The sequence below is a fragment of the Drosophila melanogaster genome, chromosome 2R, assembly GCF_000001215.4.
Source record: "Drosophila melanogaster chromosome 2R".
Lineage (NCBI taxonomy): Eukaryota > Metazoa > Arthropoda > Insecta > Diptera > Drosophilidae > Drosophila > Drosophila melanogaster.
This window is the reverse complement of record NT_033778.4, coordinates 19,570,688-19,588,245: the sequence shown is the minus strand read 5'-3', so window position 1 is coordinate 19,588,245 and position 17,558 is coordinate 19,570,688. Positions and strand designations below refer to the sequence as shown.

At 42.4% G+C, this 17,558-nt stretch overlaps 2 protein-coding genes across 15 annotated transcripts in view; one reads left to right on the top strand and one right to left on the bottom strand.

The window, feature by feature from the left end:
• Positions 1–17,558, top strand: part of sm (smooth) — a 113,645-nt gene that overhangs the window by 43,263 nt on the left and 52,824 nt on the right. For 7 of the 14 annotated variants that reach the window (NM_001259505.2, NM_001259497.2, NM_001259500.2 and 4 more), the window contains 2 exons: positions 13,920–14,102; positions 14,180–14,258. In NM_001259505.2, the coding sequence (NP_001246434.1) occupies positions 13,920–14,102; positions 14,180–14,258 (262 nt within the window). The remainder of the gene's footprint in view (positions 1–13,919; positions 14,103–14,179; positions 14,259–17,558) is intronic. The other 7 variants (NM_001274164.1, NM_057383.7, NM_001259494.2 and 4 more) reach the window with 1 other exon arrangement.
• Positions 483–945, bottom strand: CG42878 (uncharacterized protein). Its single transcript, NM_001370015.1, has 2 exons — positions 855–945; positions 483–802 (listed from the first exon to the last, which is right to left on the bottom strand). The coding sequence occupies exons 1-2, from the start codon at positions 928–930 to the stop codon at positions 606–608; spliced, it is 273 nt and encodes a 90-aa protein (NP_001356904.1). The 5' UTR covers positions 931–945; the 3' UTR covers positions 483–605.

Genomic DNA, 17,558 nt, shown 5'->3' with positions numbered 1-17,558 from the left:
TTTTCTTCACCCGTAAACTCGCACATTGTCAAAAAAAAAGGGAAAAATATGCCACTAAAATATTTGTATGTATATAGAGATGTAGATGTTCTAGGTTCTACTGGTCAGGGCAGCCAGACATTTTATGGAGCACGTAAGGGACATTTTGTGCGGGTTATATTCGTTTGAAAAGTTTTCTCATAATGCTTTCGCTATAAGCTTATGTAACATCGGATCGACTGCACCCGAATATCAGCACGTATTGGGGCTAAGATAATGCCCTCGAACGATCTGAGCAGTGGATAGACATATTTTGTATGTGCCAAGTGAAAGAGCTAAATTCATTAAGTTGTCAAATGCAAGTCAACACAATAAGAAATTCTGACATGGTCATGTCATGTTCAGTGCGCCGCAAAAATCGCGAACAGACGAGGCGAAAGACTAGAAAGGCAATAGGAAATGGAAAATGCCTCTTGAGCAGCCCAAGAAAATTAAAAGAAAATGAAAAATGGGAATGCAAATCATTGTTATTGTCGTCAGAGTTTCTTCTGCTCCCATTTACACAATTTAAATGTTAGAAGAGGGCAGCAAACAGGCTTTAGTTTACTTTTTCTTATGGAAATCTATTACTCTATGATATATCGTTTGCATTGCTTGCGCGTTATACATCGTCCTTGGTTATGTTTAAGTCGCAACCAACCCTTTGGACAGGCGCATCCTCGCTCGCATTTTTTGGGGACACACTTTTGTCTATAGAGAAAGTCCGCGCAGATCTTGGGACAAACTGGTATACACTTTACCATCAAATCGCCGTGCGTACAATCTAGAGTTTTTAGAAAATTCAAAACAAAATATATGGGAAAATTTAACCTTACAGTTGGGCCCATGTAACATAGCTCGAGTATAACCTAATAAACACAGGACAGCCAAACTAAGCCCTCTGCACTGCATGGTATCGCTTTTATTTGCTATTCCAAATGATTAATATGAAACTCTAGTGTACTCTACTGTTGAAAATCAATTCGGTTACACCTGATTAGTTGCAATCCAATGAGTTTCAACAATCCAAACAAATGATATAGTTCACTGACAAAAGCAACTCTTCACCTCAACGATAAATTAATGAGCCTTTAAAGCACGCCCACGTCACCACTAAGCCCCTTACTCTGACAAAATTAACTGGAAAAATCCGCAGCTGATAAAGAAATGCCGCAAACCCGCAACAAATGAAAAATGCAGAGAGCCACAGATGCGGCAGCCTATGGGTAAACATTTTAATTCTACTAATTGAAGCAATGAAATCTATTGCCCGAACAAAATCAAATGGAAATCCAAAACTAATAAACGGTTTAACGGGGCGTATGCGCGTTATGCGCCATGTTGATTTTGCATATATCAATTTTTTGTTGTGCAGTGTAATTAACCGGCCAGCAGCAAACAGGCGCATAATTACAATTTTGAAATTGTATGCCCTGGATATGGGCCATAAGTGTGTGCGGAAGAAAGGTGCATTGTGTTTGCCGACTCTGGCTCACATGTCAGCAGAGGATTTTCGGTCAGGACAGCGTATGGGAGTGAGCGAGGAATATGGCAGTGGTCATCTGATATGGATGGCGCTGGATGGCCCCCAGACAATGGATAATAGATGCTGGTCATCGTTTGTTGGCTCGCTCGGCTGCTGCTGCGACCAGCGGTCATTGCTGGCGCTATTTGCGGTTTTAATTATGTCCAGCTCGTGGAACGCATCACAGCAAAACAATGCGAATGTGGGGCTTAAATGGAAAATCGGAAGGGTGGGGGACGATGGCCGAGAGGGTTGCATTGTTGCAACGATTGAAATAAATGATGCGAGATGGGACAACTACTGAATATGCAGGACCAAAAAGAATGAGCCCTAATTTGGGACAACAGTTTCGGGACGCTAGCCGTAAGAAAAATCAATATATGCAAAGCGTACAAGGGCATGGGAACATGGGAGCTATGAGCGCCATGATTAATGGATGATGTGCCGCGGAAGCTGTGCATATGGCGTGCATATATGGAAAATGTTTTGCTGATTGATAAACCAAATGCCAAGCAGAGCGTATAAATCGTTGCATCAGAATGAATGTGCGGCACATACACCTAAATATCTACAATACAGCACAATAATATCAGGCACGATCCGATACGCTCTTTGTGTGCCTCCGAAAATTGCCATACCCAAAACTCCGTTGATGGGACGGCAGTCAATCAACGTTGAGGGCTTAAAGTGTCACCCACAACTCACCTTCAACCAACTAACAAAACCCAAAAGGCACACCACGTGCAGACCGAGGAGAAAACTTAATGCTAATGCTAAGTAAGCCCGGTCCCTGAAAAATTAATGCCTACTAATAATTCAAGGGGGCCGCAAGGGCCCTTACGTCGAGCATGCTTAAATAATCTAACGTACAATTAATTGAAGGTGCCATAAATATTGCGTATACGCAACGTAAATCAACCAAGATGGCAGCCAGGCGGCAATAAAACCCCTTTTTGCATAAGCCTGATTATGCAAACAATTAATCCTGGAAGCGTTTATTGCAGGGCTTCTTTCCTGTGAGAGGGTAAAATTTGGCCCAAGCTAGTTCGTTTAACCAGGATGATCTAGCAAATTTGGTTCATGTTCGTCTTCATTACGCTTGAATCTCGACTAGAAAAGCCTTTGTTATAATCAATTTGGAAATGACTTGCCCGGAGCCGGAAGCACGTCATCCTGCAATCACATTAGCCAGGATTCGTTTGCTGCCGTTCTCCGGAAATAAAGTCTAAAAGGCAGGATGTCCAACGTCTTTGTTGGACATTCAGTCAACTGACCAGACCGCAACATTAAAGCAACATTTGTTTTAACATCTCGGCAGAGAGAAAAAGAACGAAAAAACCCACCGCAAAGCCGAAGGAAGCTCAACTATCAGCTGCTCCCAGAATGCAGCCGAAAATTTCAAACAATGCAACACAAATTGCCGACAACCGCAGCAGCAAGCGCGGTTTACTCTGTGCAACCATCGAGGTGCAGGGTCAGAAGTTCCCGGTTCACAGCGTTCTGTCCTCCAGTCTCGTCCTGCAAAAGCCCAGCCTCTGAAGAAGTGGTTCGTCGACCGCAGTTCACAATAGTTGACCAGTGCAATATTTTGACTTGGTCAGCGGGAAATGGTCGAGCAGCTCAAAGAAAAGAAAAAATATCCTTAGCCAAAGACAAAGTTGCTGCAGTTTGTTCTAGATGCGAAAAAAATAGCAAAGCCAAGAGCGAAAGTAGTTATAGGATACAGCAATTAAACAGATTTTCAAGTATTTAATTACAATTTAAAGGATTAAAGTTTGGACTTCAAGGGGAAAATAGCCATACTCGTAAATTGACTACAGTACATAATATTCAAAGATATAAAAAATAGCATGCATTCATTTGAGCTAAAATATCTCTCTTTTTATGCGTGAAGATCAGAAATAGCTCTTCTAACCAGACCATAAAATACGTTGATATTTACTATATTCTCAAATATATTCAACGTTTGCAAACCAGCCCCGAATCATTTCATTCTCATCCTTTACGAATTTGTGGCTTTATTGCAATCAGTATTCGGAATCCCATTTACCACCGCCCCACTCCTGGACAGGCCAGTAATCAGTTTTAGCCATGACTGTAAGCCCCACGGAGATAGACAACCCAAAAGCAACAACACCACCAGCGATTTGAACCATTGCCTGGCTCTTCATGTGCAAAAGACTAGGTGGTAGTAGTCAGTTTTAAATGCTTGAGCATTGTATAAAATTTGCATAAATTTCTTGCATAGTTTATTTAGCGTTTGGCCATGGTTGCCATTGCTTTTGTTGGCCATTTTGCCATTTTCCCACCGCCACCGCCCACTGGCAAACACACAAATGATGCAAACGCCCCGAAATGTATGCTATACATGCACATAAAGCGACGAGAATGACAACGCAGTGGAGCTGCCCCTTTTCGTCCACCCATTTTTTCCTGGCCATATTATAACTCAATTTCTGCGTGAGGCTTTTTCCAACCGCACCGCTACAGTAAAAACAAAAACACGGCGCTGATGGTGATGCAGCATTTATATTCATATATGCGGCGTGGAAATGAATCGTGGACCTGGCAGCTCTCACCGCAGGATGTCCATTGGTACCATCTCGTCTCAGTGGGCGCCAGCAAAAGTGGAGATGGGATACAAAAAAAAAAATTGTTGGAGCCTGTGAAGCATGTGAACCAATTCAATCGCCGCCCCCTTTAATTTTCCCCAGATTTATTCGCCTTGCAGGGAAATTTGCATGCTTTTTACGCACATTAGCATAAGCACACAAAGGGAAGCTTTGATAAAGGGGGGTAGTTATTGGGCAAATAAGGATCTGCCGTTTCGAAATCGGCTTTCGTTTGCAGGAATCCAATATGTCAGATTTGAAGCGCGCTCCACAACAATTTTTCCGATTTTTCCAGGCTGTCAAATGTCAAGTGTCAAGGCGATTCGATTTGCCGAGATCTCTTTTTCGGACCAACCAAGTAGGCTGCCAGCCATTCTGACAACATGCACTCATTCGTCATCGATGGCTGCTTTTCTCATTTGTCCAAGCTGCGCTGTTTGACATGTTTGCTTAGCCAACTGTCCAACAGCTCCAAGCTCCCATCAATCCGCATACCACGCCTTTATCCCGATGTGTTTCAATGGCCAACTGTCCGTATTGGTTCATTCAATTAATGTCAATAGAGTGCTGCATTTATGCACGAGTATTGGCATTCATTTATCCTTGAGCTGGTTGGCAAGTCAATGGTGGCGCTTCAGGCTCTCCTAATTGCGCCAAATGAAACTAATACCCAGTGGCTAATGAGACGAACTGTAATTATTGCCCTTTACAGCACTCGGATTGAAAATGGCAATTTACATTGTCGACGGATCGATGGCAAACTCAGTTAGCAATTCTCTTCAGCAGTCTAGTTATTGAAATCAAAGTACCGATTAATTATTGGAACAATGTGTGCTCAAGGATTTGTATTGTTGATATTGACGATTCGTATTTATGATATATTTGTTAATGGTATATTCGACTCGAATAGTAAATGTGTAATTGCTTACGCCAAGATTTGTAGTGATTAGCTAATCTGAAACCATTGAGATCGTGTAGACTAGAACAAAGAGGGTGTTTTTCAAAAATTACAAAATCCTGCGAAGAATTTAAGATGTGAAATCAATAAATTGAAAATCTCGTTAAAATAAACCATTATCCTTTGGCTGCTTGAAATGCAAATAGGAACCTGGGGATTCGCGTAATTCCGATTGCATATCCACTGAGAGTTCTCATCCGTTTGCCGTGCACCCGCATGTTTCATTAGCCCATCCGTCTTTCCCTTTTTGTAATTTGTGGGCTTTCAGCAATTAAAGGCGAATTGTAATGCCGTCTATATATACATACATAAAGAAAGGAGCGCCTCAGGCACATTCATTACACCTTTACGCTGGCGGAAAGGCCGGGTTAAATTCGCTCTCGGCTTTTCTTGGCTGCTGAAAATTGTTGCATACTTCTGCGGCTTTTGCCACTTGATGCCGTCGTTGAAAGCAAAAGGCTGCCACTTTAGCGCGCCCACTCAGCCACGCCTCCCGTCCACAGCCCCCAGCCACGCCCACATGCGCGGCCCACTCAATTAACGCAACTCTCGTCGGATGTGTGTGTGTGTGTGTGTGTATTTGCCTTAACAACTCTTGCATACAACCTAAATGGCCCGGGTCTTGGATCCTGAATCGCGAGTCCGGAATCCAGGATCCTGGCTTCACTTCGCTCCTTTTGCTTCCTTCTCCTTTTTTTCCCGCAGCATAATTACTTTGACTCGACTTTTACGACCTTTCTATGAATTACTCAAGAAGTGTTGGGAGCACGTCGCTCCTGTGGCCGCCATTCCACCAGGATTCCACCCACAATCCACGAGCAGTTTATCCTTTTTTAGTGCCAGCCAACCAACCCCTTTTGCCTTCGTGTTTGCCTGTCGTTCGTTTTATTTATTTCTTTTACTCGTGTTTGCTTGCTAATTTCTCCTTCGCTGCCTCCTGTACAGTAAACCAGGTGGAGAGTGGGATGTGGGTTGCAGAAGTTACTGCCACAATTGCATAAGGTGCACGTGAAAAGAGAAGTACGAGTAGGGTTGCCGAGCTGCCAAGTTGCCGATTAAGTGTAAATCGATATAAAGGAAGCTTGAGAATTATGTTAACAAAACCATTCTTAAAAATTTAAATTGTCACTTAGATTGAATTTAATGTTAGCTGATATAATTATCTCAGGTTATACTTTAATCTCTAGTATCCATAATGTCAGCAATGTCCGGTTAATGCCCCTTTTTTCAATTTACACTCTTATATGAAGATAGGGCAATACAATCTCAGCATTTTCAATTTCTTCTAAGCACTTGGCTCTTGCCTAACTTTTCCCATTTCCCTTCGAGTCTTTGCCTTTGCCCCAAAACATCTTTTTCAATCCCCTTTTTTAATTTCCTCTGCAATCCTTTGCAACCCTGACACAGTTCCAGCACAGCCCCCACCGCTTTCAATTCTTCTAATGCAACATTTTTCTCTGTATACCTCGGTAGATAGAGAGGGGGTATATAACGGGGAAAAGAGATAGACAGTGAGGGAGACAGGACTATAGCTGGACGAACATTATCTGCGTTAGCTTTTTAGCCTAACGACCAACACCTACGCCATGTTCGCAGCGTCTTACCAGTTTTTCCTGAGTCTGGTTTTTTCTTTCCCCACCGGTTTTCCACCCCCACTTGACATTGTTAAACGGAATTTATGCGTTCAGCTGCTGCTCACTAACGATACTTTTTCCATTCACTGTGCCTTTGTTGGTCCTCGGCTTTGGCTAACTGTTGTTGCCATTACGTTTATAATTGTCTTGTGCAACTTCTGTCGGGGCCCACGTGGATTTGACCCACCAAAAAGGATACCAGGTGGTGCCACCTGCTGCCACCCAAGTCGTTACACATCTCTCTTTCTTCCCCTGATGGTTTTCCCCCTTGCCGAGCGAACGATCCATGTTAACGGGTTGTTGTTTTCTCCTTTTCCGTCCTGTCTGCCACTTTCAGGCTCATTGGCTAACTGTTGATTTCGTTGCCGCTGCTTTTCATCCGCCCCGTTGTACACCTCGAACCGAACCGAACCGCTTTACCATTCGCCCCGTTGTACACTTTATACCAATTGCGACACACATTTTCGCCTGCCTTCTCCTGGATTTTGCTTCTCGCCTTTTTTCTTTCGCCTTGTTTACATTTTCATGCTCGAATTGGCTCTTGTGCTTTGGTAATTTCCCACCATTGTCTTCGTCCTTTGGTTGCCTGTGCTGCTAGGCTGCCAGGCTGCCCACCTGCCACTCCCCCTTTTCCTTGCTGGGCGTCAGCCTGGTGGCCAACTTCAAACACACACATTAAGCGGGCTGCGTCTTTGGACTTTTGTTTGCCACTGACAGAAGCTCTGGCCCCCGGTAACCTTACCTCGAATCTCCTGGATCCCCCCGGCTTCCGCTTCCTGCTGCTTTTCAGCGCTGCCTTTGTGCCACATAAATTTGGTTTAAAATGTATCTCATGCTGCCTCCCTCATGGTTCCCCCCATTTTTCGTGTCCCCTGGAGCTCGTTCTTCTGGCCTGCTCCTTTCATGTTACGCTTTCCCTGCTTTGTGTATCGTATTTTGTTTTCTGCTTATTTTCAATTTGAACATTTTAATGTTTGTGGTCATAAAAATCTTTTTATTGGTTGTAAAACTGAAACTGAAGAGCTAAAATGACAGGGGCTGCACTGTTCGTGGGGGGTGAGGTTTGAGCCTGCTGCTTGTGTGCTTGATAAAAATTAGCAGCCTCTTTTCTGCCTCTGCAATGGCTACTTAAGCACCGCGTTAAGGTGCGATAAGAGTAAGCACCGAATTTGTCAAGAGATATCGAGTTCCCAGTTGTTTGCCAGCCTTCAGAACCTTAAACAAAAACCTTTTTGGCTGTAACCCGGTAATTGAAACACAAAAAGTACGTTAACTACTAAATTGCTTTCCTTTTTACAACAGGGAATCATTTTTCTTTACGTTCGAGTCCAAATTTAATGCATATAAATCGTTCAGCGGAAACCTTAAACAATTTGTCGTCTGAAAACCTTAAAACTTCCGTTCCTTTCTTCAAATGAAGTAGAAATCAAGAAGTATTTGAGGTTTACGATTTGATCTCTAATGAATGTGACGATAGCCTTGCAAATTTGGGTTTTTGATTTACAGCATAGCATTTAAATCAGGCATCTATCTATTGGCTACCCAATGGCGCCTTCCTAAACAACTTCACAGCTGGCCAAGTTTTCCGATTTTCCCTTTTCTTGCCAAGGCCTCAATTAAATGTAAATGGCAATATTTTATGGCTGACACTCAGCTTCCCAAACATCGCCTCTTGGGTTGCCCCTGTGTTTAGTATCTTCATCTTTTACTCATTTACATTTCGCTCACATTTTCAGCGGCCGGAAGTGTCTTTGCATCTCGGTTTTGCCTATCTACCTCAAATTTTCACGAGCAATGTGTTGTTGCATGCTCCATTCGGTCACTTTCACACAATAAAAAATTTTCCATTTCCAATTTGCTTTTCGCTTTTTTCTATTTTCATTTTCCTACCACCCCAGTTTCACTCGCTCACGTCAGCTTTTCCAACCCAACGTATGCATATTTTATGCCTCTGCGATTTTTCAATTTTGATAATTTGTATTATGCTAATTTTGTCATGCTTTTGATGAGGAGTACGGTGGGTTTTGTGAGCACGCGATGGAAATGGGATGAAATGGAAATGAAAATGAAAATCGAAATGATAGCACATATTTGCAAACAGTTTTGCTGATGTGACACAACATTTTGTTTATCCCAAATGTTAAAAGAGGTAGATTGCTTTCAGCATAAATTTATGTTTTTTTCTATTTGTCAAGTTATTGAAAATACACAACACCTTTGTTGACACACGACTGCAGCATGTTAATTTGTTTTAACACCGCTAGGAAAAAAAGTGTAGCGCTCGATTTCAGCAAATATTTACCGTGAAATATGCAAACCAAATCAGTGTAAATCCGAGTTGGTATTTATTTGCTTTTGCCAGGATTTAATTTCCTTTGTTTCCTTCTTCTGCTTCACTTTCGGCTCTAACAAATCCGCAAAGTCTTGCCTTCAAAGAAAATGCAGCAAAAAAAGGAGGCAATTCGAAAAAAACCCGTATTTCCAGTTGTTGAAAGTTACTCGCCTCCCAAGGGCCGCGATTCTCCTTTTTTTTTTATTATTTTCTTACTTGCTTCCTTTTGGCTAACAACTAACGGCACTTGCAGAAGGGACGGGAGATCTTGCAGTTGTTGGCCAAGAGGCACACCCTCCTCCCCCGCGCAACGACCTTCCCCTGGCAGCTGCAGTCGCCAGAAAGTGTTGCAAATGATTCGAAACCGGTTTAAATGGTCTTTGGACGGGTTCGCATTCGTATTGTGGGGCTTCAGTTCGGGTTCGCTCTCTGACTCTTTTTCGCCTTGTGTTTTGGCCCAAAGAAATGGGTCAATAAGAAATTCAAATGCTAAAAAAACAACGGCAAGCGAAAAACTTGTTGAATTTTTTGCGGTTATCCGAGAGGAGGGAAAAAGAACCATACCAAAACAGGGAATTGCAAGGCGAATGAACTCCAATTTGCGTTTGTTATATCTTTTCTTTGGGTTTGGTTCAATGACTTCCAGTTTCTGAGCAAACCATAACAATTGATCAAATCACCCTGCAGAAACAAGTTCTGAAGACTAATCAGGGATTATATGTACATGTATATAGGGTTTGCCAAAAGTCCGAAAATGCAATCTCTGTTTATAATTCTTATAATTATTCTGTTTATAAAGTCTATAAAGTCTGTGCCCCTTCAGCAAGTTAGTAAACATTCTCAATAACTTTTCTTATCTTTTTTTTTATTGTTTTGCTTCTGTTGCTTGGCTTTTTTTAGGTTGGAAAATATTTCATTACCATGCCTATATTTTGTTCTGTTCGGAAACGACTGTACTGTTGTTAGGCCCATAAAAGTAAATGAGAAGACAATAGCTGGCTGACCACAAATGATTCGATATCGCAACTAAGCTCACATAATTATTAAAATTTAATGCCATTTGCCCGCCATCTTTCCTTCCTGTGCATTATTGTGTCCTTTGTGGGTCCAAGTGATATAGATGGCGAAGTACGTTGATGGATCTGCGGAAAGCGGCTTAAAATGTTTTCCCGGTATATTGCCGCCATTTTCCCCTCCTGCCATCGGTGTTGTTGTTATTATTGTGGTCCTGGCATTGCGCTGATTTAATATTTAGCACGCCTGGACAATCATCCCCCCGTGAAAGAGCCCTCCGTTTTCATATCAACCCCTCCGGCACGACGCCTTAGTAAAATTTTAATGCGCTTTTGATGATGGCCATAAAATGGCAAAACAAAATGCATGCCAGTTGGCGGCGGCGATGGCGCGGGGCGGCGGAGTAGTGGGTGGATGTGGGCGTGGTCAGTCCAGTGCATGCGAATCTCTGCTCTAGATAAAATATTAATTTATTTTTCCCGCTTCTGCTGGCTGGCTGGATGTCCTTTTTTCCTTTTTTTTTGCTTTTTGGGGGGCTCGCCAGTCGAACAAGTTATAGTGCGCATAAAATTTTACGTATGTATCGCCGCGCAAGCTCAACGCTTATTTTTTAAATAACAGTTTCATGCCACGCCCCCGATGCCCAGTATTTCCAGCTATAAAGTACTATTTATCCCCCCGCATACCTCACACTCTCTTCGCTAGAATTCGCCCACTGGTTTATTAATACTTTCATTTCGAGGCGGTTTATTTGTTTTTCCATTTCCCGCGCTGCCTTCGCTGCTTGCAATTTTATTTCTCGCCTTCTTGTGGATTAGTTTTTTAATTTCAACAGCTCGTGAAATGCTGAACTTTTTTATTTGCCGGCCCGTAGTTTTCTCCAGAAGCTTCAGAGAGTTCTAAAAAAGTTGATGCATTTTCCTGTTTTATGAAAATCTTTTGGCTCAGATGCAGATTAGAAAGATTTTGTGTCGTAATTTAAACTTAAACTTTTTTTAAAGAGCTTGCAGTGTAAATACAAGAATTCCGAAATAATAAAAATAACACACATGTACATATATTGGTTTTATGGTATTTTCTTTACCAATTTGCGAACTTTTCTGTTGATACACCTTAATTACTAAAAGAATGTAAAAATATTCGGAATATATTTGTTGTGTTTGGAGTAGAATATGAGAGCATTTAAATTGTATTTCTTTCTGGGTTTCCTTGATAAATATATAATTAAATTATTTTTTTCTTGTATAATTGATTAAAATTGCTGCATAGGTTATTTAATACAACACAAGTTTTAAGGCAATGGTTTTATTACACCAATGCAGAAATTTATATTTAAATATCAGGTTTAAGGACCATACATATTTCTGCTGGTTTTTAGAGGATACATCCTATTTCCGCATTCTACAAACCGCAAACTCTGGAGATCCAAACATGACTTACTTACATCGCTTTGTACAATTTATCAATCGAGGACCCTGGAGAGTTGACACTTTCCATGAACGTTGACGATTCCTCGGGGAGCTGCTCTAATCAGCTTCCATCATTCAACTGACCTCCGTCTCTGGAGCTCCATTGCCATTCACCTAATGGACTCAAATTACCGGCAAACAATGAGTGGGCAGCTTCGTCCAATATCCTTTCCTTTTACATGTCGAATGGTCAACAGGCCGAAGGGAAAAGGGCAAAGGCTGTGGAAAAGTGCTGGAGCACGCGCCTCATTTATTCAATAAGCTGATCTCATAAACCGGAGTAATTTTTCCTAACCCTCCTGCCCTTTTCCGGCTTTTCTTCGAGGATGCGGCGCTCTTGACTTGCTCGATGATTGCGCTATTTACAATAATTGCAGACATTTTGTGCGCCATCGAGCGACAGTCTCCCAGTTTCGCAGTTTTTCCAGCCCCCCATCTCTATTCCTTCGTTGACTTTTCCGTTTACAACGCTTGTCCTGCTGCAGGACCTCTGGCAAATCGCATTAAATGCAGCTCTTCCAATGCCGGCAACGAATTGTAAAATGTCAGTCCAGATGAAAATGAGGAAGAAAGGACGAAAAAATAAACGTATTTTTTTCCAACTTCCCACTCCATTTCCTCTTGGAGCAGCTCACACTTTCCGTCCACTTCCTTTTGGCTGGCACTTCTGTTTTCCTGTATTTCCATGGACAGAATGCACAACTATAAAGCGCACTGAGCACACAAAAACTAATTAGAAAACTTTTGCGGTCGAAAGTGACAGTCGGCTGAGGGGGAAGGAAATGTGTTAAGTGTGTGCGAAGTGGGGTGAGAAAATAAACAAAAAAGTAAAAATGAGTGGAGAAGCTGGGCAGCTGCATTAATAATTAAGTAATGAACGCATGCAATGACTATCAGTTACATGGCTTGTAAGGATGTGTAATATAAACATATATAATAGTTTAAATGGTTCTACATAAGAATGCAGCTCAATAAGTTTTTAAAATGCATACTATTTGTTGCTATAAACTGTGATTGTTTTCTTTGATATTGATACTTAATAGAGCTTGACAGTTTTTGTTCTTGATTTTTTCACGTGTAAGCTTTCAGTATAATCGACATGATAATAAATCTTTATTAGATGTAAATGTTTTCCGTGTAAGACATTAATAAGCCCATTATCGAATAATGGTCGCGCTCTTGCAGCACTTTGGAATCTTAACGATATCCAATGGAAGGACATTTAACCCCCACTTAAAAGTTGCCCCCAAACAATTTGCCACTGCGAATTTGCATAGACCAAAAGAATTCGATGAAATTTCGTCTAATCAAATAGCTACCCTGGCCTCTCTGTCTTTCGCTCATGTCTAATGCAAATCAATGTTGAAAGTTTTCAACGAGATTCAAAATTTCATGAGCCAGAGGACTTATCGATGAATTTCATGAATAACAAAATATTGCTGCTGCCCGGAAAATAGGCGAAGACAAAAGCCGCTTTCCCACTTTTCCTCTTACCCAATTTTTCCAGGCTTGATGGGAGTAACAACAAATTGAACATTTAACCCATTATGGCCCCTAAGCAACCCAAAAACACCACCCTGCCAACAGAAGACTTGCGAAAATTCTGCTTGTAAAATGAATAAATAGAAGTCGCTGGCGGATTTCAAAAGAGGATGGGCGTGTTTTCTTGTGGTGGGGGGCGTGTCGAGGGAAAATTTGGCGGCTTAAATTTTCCATAAATTTCCGTGCCAACGGCCAATGCTCATTATAATTTGCCATCAATTCCCAGACGCTGCCACCGACCGAAGTATTCTTATTCCATTCTTGTTGGCCTAGACTTGACACGCCCTGGCTTTTGCTGCTGGCAGGCTCGCTTTAGCACACTCGAAACTCATTAACGTAATTTCCGAAAATTTATGAATGTTAATTGGGAAATTTCTTTGGCATAGTACAGCGGTACAAAGTGCTTATTAAATTATGCTAATGAGTTCCTGAGCTTCACACAGAAGCTGATATGAAACAAATTTCAACGTTGCCTATTTGGCCGACCAAATGCGGAATTCCAATTATGCCAAACCAAATAAAAACATCCCAATAAAATTGAGACTCATCAAAGTGAAATTGCCTGCATTGGTCACTTGGTAAACGATTGATGGCCAAATGAAAAGGAAATCATTCACTTCGAATTAACCATTCACCTGGCGTTGATAAGTTTAAGCAATCAAGGTTTATTTGTGTGCTCCTGAGCGAAATGGGGATTTTACACACAGAGAAATAACCAAATTATGTTTATGTATGAATGACATCTTCTAGTCACTAATTGTTCCCTGTCTATTGCATTCGTTTCTAATTTTCCGCTTGATTCCAATTAATTTCAGGATGTCTTGCACAAAATCTGTCATCCACATGGCCAAGTGCTTCGCATTGTCATATTCAAAAAGAATGGGGTCCAGGCCATGGTCGAGTTCGATAATCTGGATGCGGCCACTAGGGCTCGCGAGAATCTGAATGGAGCCGACATTTATGCCGGATGCTGCACTCTGAAAATCGATTATGCCAAGGTAAGATCAATCAAAATCGATCAACGCTGACAATTGGGCTTAATTTCAATGGCATATCGATACTAATTTATTTGCAGCCGGAGAAATTGAACGTGTACAAGAATGAGCCCGATACCAGCTGGGACTATACGCTGAGCACAGGTGAGATTCTACCAAGTGCGTTCACATTTTTTACTACCTTTTCTAAACTAGTCGTTAAGCGATGCACCAATACATCTACACTCGAGCACCCACACTCTTGCCCACCAAACACCCACACACACACACGCATTTATACCACCCACAAACCACATACACGCACACACAGAGAAACCAAGAATAACCGGAGAGTTAATTGCTTTTTGTGTCCAAAAAAAAAAAACTTGGAAAATCCTGAAAATCCTGGAGCATGCCTACATGCGCCCTACTTTTTAGAACTCTTTGGCTTTGTAACTGTGTTTGCTAAATGTATATTTTAGTTAGCGTTGTAACGAGGCGGCTGAACGTGGCGTATGCGTGATATCCTAGGCTGTGCATCATCTTTAGTTGTTTTCCTAGCGGTCTCCTAATCCCCCAAACGACTTTCTCCATTAACCAACTTTTCCGATCTCAAGAAATACACATACTCATTTACACACAACCACCGCGGCCAGAACTCATTAAATCAAGCATTTAACGACACTCTAGAGATGCTCAAACAATCATTATAGCCCAAACACATCCACCCAAACCCACACACTCAAGTATATAGCCACCTGTTCGTGCCACGCCCACTCCATAGCACCGGCTGTGCCGCCCCCCGGCCATTTCCCACTGCACCATTTGGCGCATTTCACATGTCTCAGTGCTTATGACGGGCGACAAAGTTGCGCATTAAATGCCATTTTTAATTTGAGTATTTCACTTTGAATAAAAATGAAATTAAATGCTTTGCCATGCTGTTTTCACGCCAGACAAACAGGCGGCACTGTCAACATTTTTTTTTTTTCTTCGTTGTCTGTGCCGCCTGGCCAATTTGTGCTGGAGAAAAGGCAGACGAGCGATGAGGTCGACAGACGGGGACGGGCCACATCAAAAGGCCGACAAACTGAGCCACCATCGGATCCTGTCCAGGCCAACGCACTATTAACGCTGCTGCCAAGTGTCAACGTTGCCGCAGCAGCGACAGCGACACAAGTTGCAGCAACAGCAGCAACATCAGCTGCAACAGAAACTTCAGACAGCTGGCGGGGTGGGGCAGTGGCTGCCCAGCCAAAAGCGGTAGTGGTACAAACCCACAATAACTCAGACAGCCAGTTGGGCCAGAGTTTCAATGGTTTTTCCTACTTTTTTTTTGTTGTTGCCATACTGCCCTGGACACAGGCAGAAACTTTGGCTGATCCTCCTCAGCATTCATCCGCCCTGTTGTATTGCCATTTCCATTTGGAGGCCAAAAGTCTGCCACATCCCAGCCGATGCTGCCGCCGCCGCATTCCCTATGTTTGTTTTTGCCACAGAGCCACCAAGTTGCAGCCATTTACTGCCCGCCTGCCATCAATGAATGGGAAAATTGAATGAACTTGGCGCCGCCTCCATGAGTTGCGAGAATAAGTGGGCGGAGATTTGTGTAGTAGTAGTGTACAGCCTCATTGTCGTCACATTAGGGGAGGCGTGGGCGGCGCTGCTACTCTGGCAGCTTGCAAATTAGGCCCGGCACTATCTTTGTGTCCAATATAATGAACATGCCACTGTGTGCCAACGATTCCATTGGAAGAGGATATTCGAGTCTAAGGTGGCTCTTTCATCTCCTTTGTGGATGCTGATGGTGTTCCTGTGATGGATTGGAGTAGCAAAGCGATTTGTTAAAAGGATTGCTTTTGCCAATGCATTCACTCACGAAAAATCTGCGTTTCTGTTTGATACAGACTTTAGTTAATTTATTCAATAAATATCTACCTTTGGATCGTAATAGCAATGCAACCGATACTACAGATTGTATAAAAGCAAATCATTAATTATAAGTAATTCATGACCACCTATATGGTATGGTATGGCTTCCCAAAATATTCAATACTGATGATCCTAGATGATTGTTTAGAAAATTTATTACCGCTTTAATCGAGCTAAAAATAAAGCAACCTTAATATTTAACAGCTAAACGTCTTGATAGATATGCAGTATTCAAATGGCCACCGATTATTTTCACCCAACTTCTGGAAAAACGAACTTGTGACATGAACGTACTTTCGCTTGACCTGCTGCCAAGCAAAATCAATAGAATTCATTAAAATCGTAGCAAGTGACAATCCATGGCCACAACTTAGTTTCCACGTCAATTTCGACCCGACTTCTTTATTGTCTTAACAACAATAACAAATAACAAGCGGCTAAGAACAACGACGAAGTGAAAGAAAACAAAAAGTGAAGTGAGGCAAGTTAAATATAAAAGTGGAAAATGCAAACATAATATTTGCATAAGATTTTGCGCTCAACCTGGGCAGCTTACTCCTCACTCTCCACTCCTTGCAGTTATTCCCGTGTCCATGGCTTTTCCTAACCTTTTCCCTTTCCCCAACGAAAGGAGTCCACCGAGGCAATCGATACAAAATGCCAGCACGTGAACGAGGACGAGAACGAGGACACACCGCCTTGGGTAAACAAGAGTCCCCAAAAAAGCATTCGAAATGACTAGCTGGCTGGTTGGCTGACGGGCTGGCTGGTCGTGGTCGTTCTGGTCCTCTAAAAGTAGCAAGAAAGAAGTTTTTAGCAAGTTGACTTGAGTGCTCACCCACCAATTCAGCCAACCCATCATCCCCTCCAGCTGTCGAGGAAGCTTTGGCTCCTGTAGCTCCTGCTGCTCCCGCAGCTTAAAACTTCATCAAGTGCACACCGAAAATTTGTATTTGCATTTGCATTTGACAACCGCCATGGTTGTGCATACTTTTACCGAGTAAATTTCCCAAATCCTTCCCCTACTTCTGCATTTTATCTCCTCGCGTTTTGTTAATTTTCTACTCATTTCGCTGTCATCCGGCGCGGCTGCTCCATCTTCCGTCCGTCCATCCGTTCGGGGGTTATCCTTTCGCCTCCAGAAGGATCCCTCCTGCTCATCAGTAGTCTGCAGACTATATTTGCCTTCGTGTTGTCACGCGATGTTCTCTTTCTGGTTCTTCATTTGGCCGCAAATTGTTTTTGCTTTCTGGGTGGTTTAGCGCACTTTTGGCTCAAGGACGTTCGATTTTTCTTTTTTTACTGCAGCTCGGCAAAGCTACGTGTGCATTTTCAAGCGATTTTTCCACAGCCTGATGTCAAGTGACAGTTACGTTTTGCCGGATAGTTTGTCTCCGAGTTAATTTGGTTTTGCGGCTGAAAAATAGTTGCCTGCTAAAATTGATTAGAAGCATTTGTGTTGTCTGCCGTTTGAAAATGGTGCAGGAAATTTGGTATAGTACTTCAAAATATATAGTGGTCGTGCACCACCTATCCAACCCCAGCCTG

Excerpts from the sequence above, each read along its gene's own strand:
- CG42878 (NM_001370015.1), bottom strand. The coding sequence starts at position 930 with ATGCAGTGCAGAGGGCTTAGTTTGGCTGTCCTGTGTTTATTAGGTTAT. Across the intron at positions 803-854 it reads TATGTTACATGGGCCCAACT|ATTGTACGCACGGCGATTTG; the intron begins GTAAGGTTAAAT and ends TAAAAACTCTAG.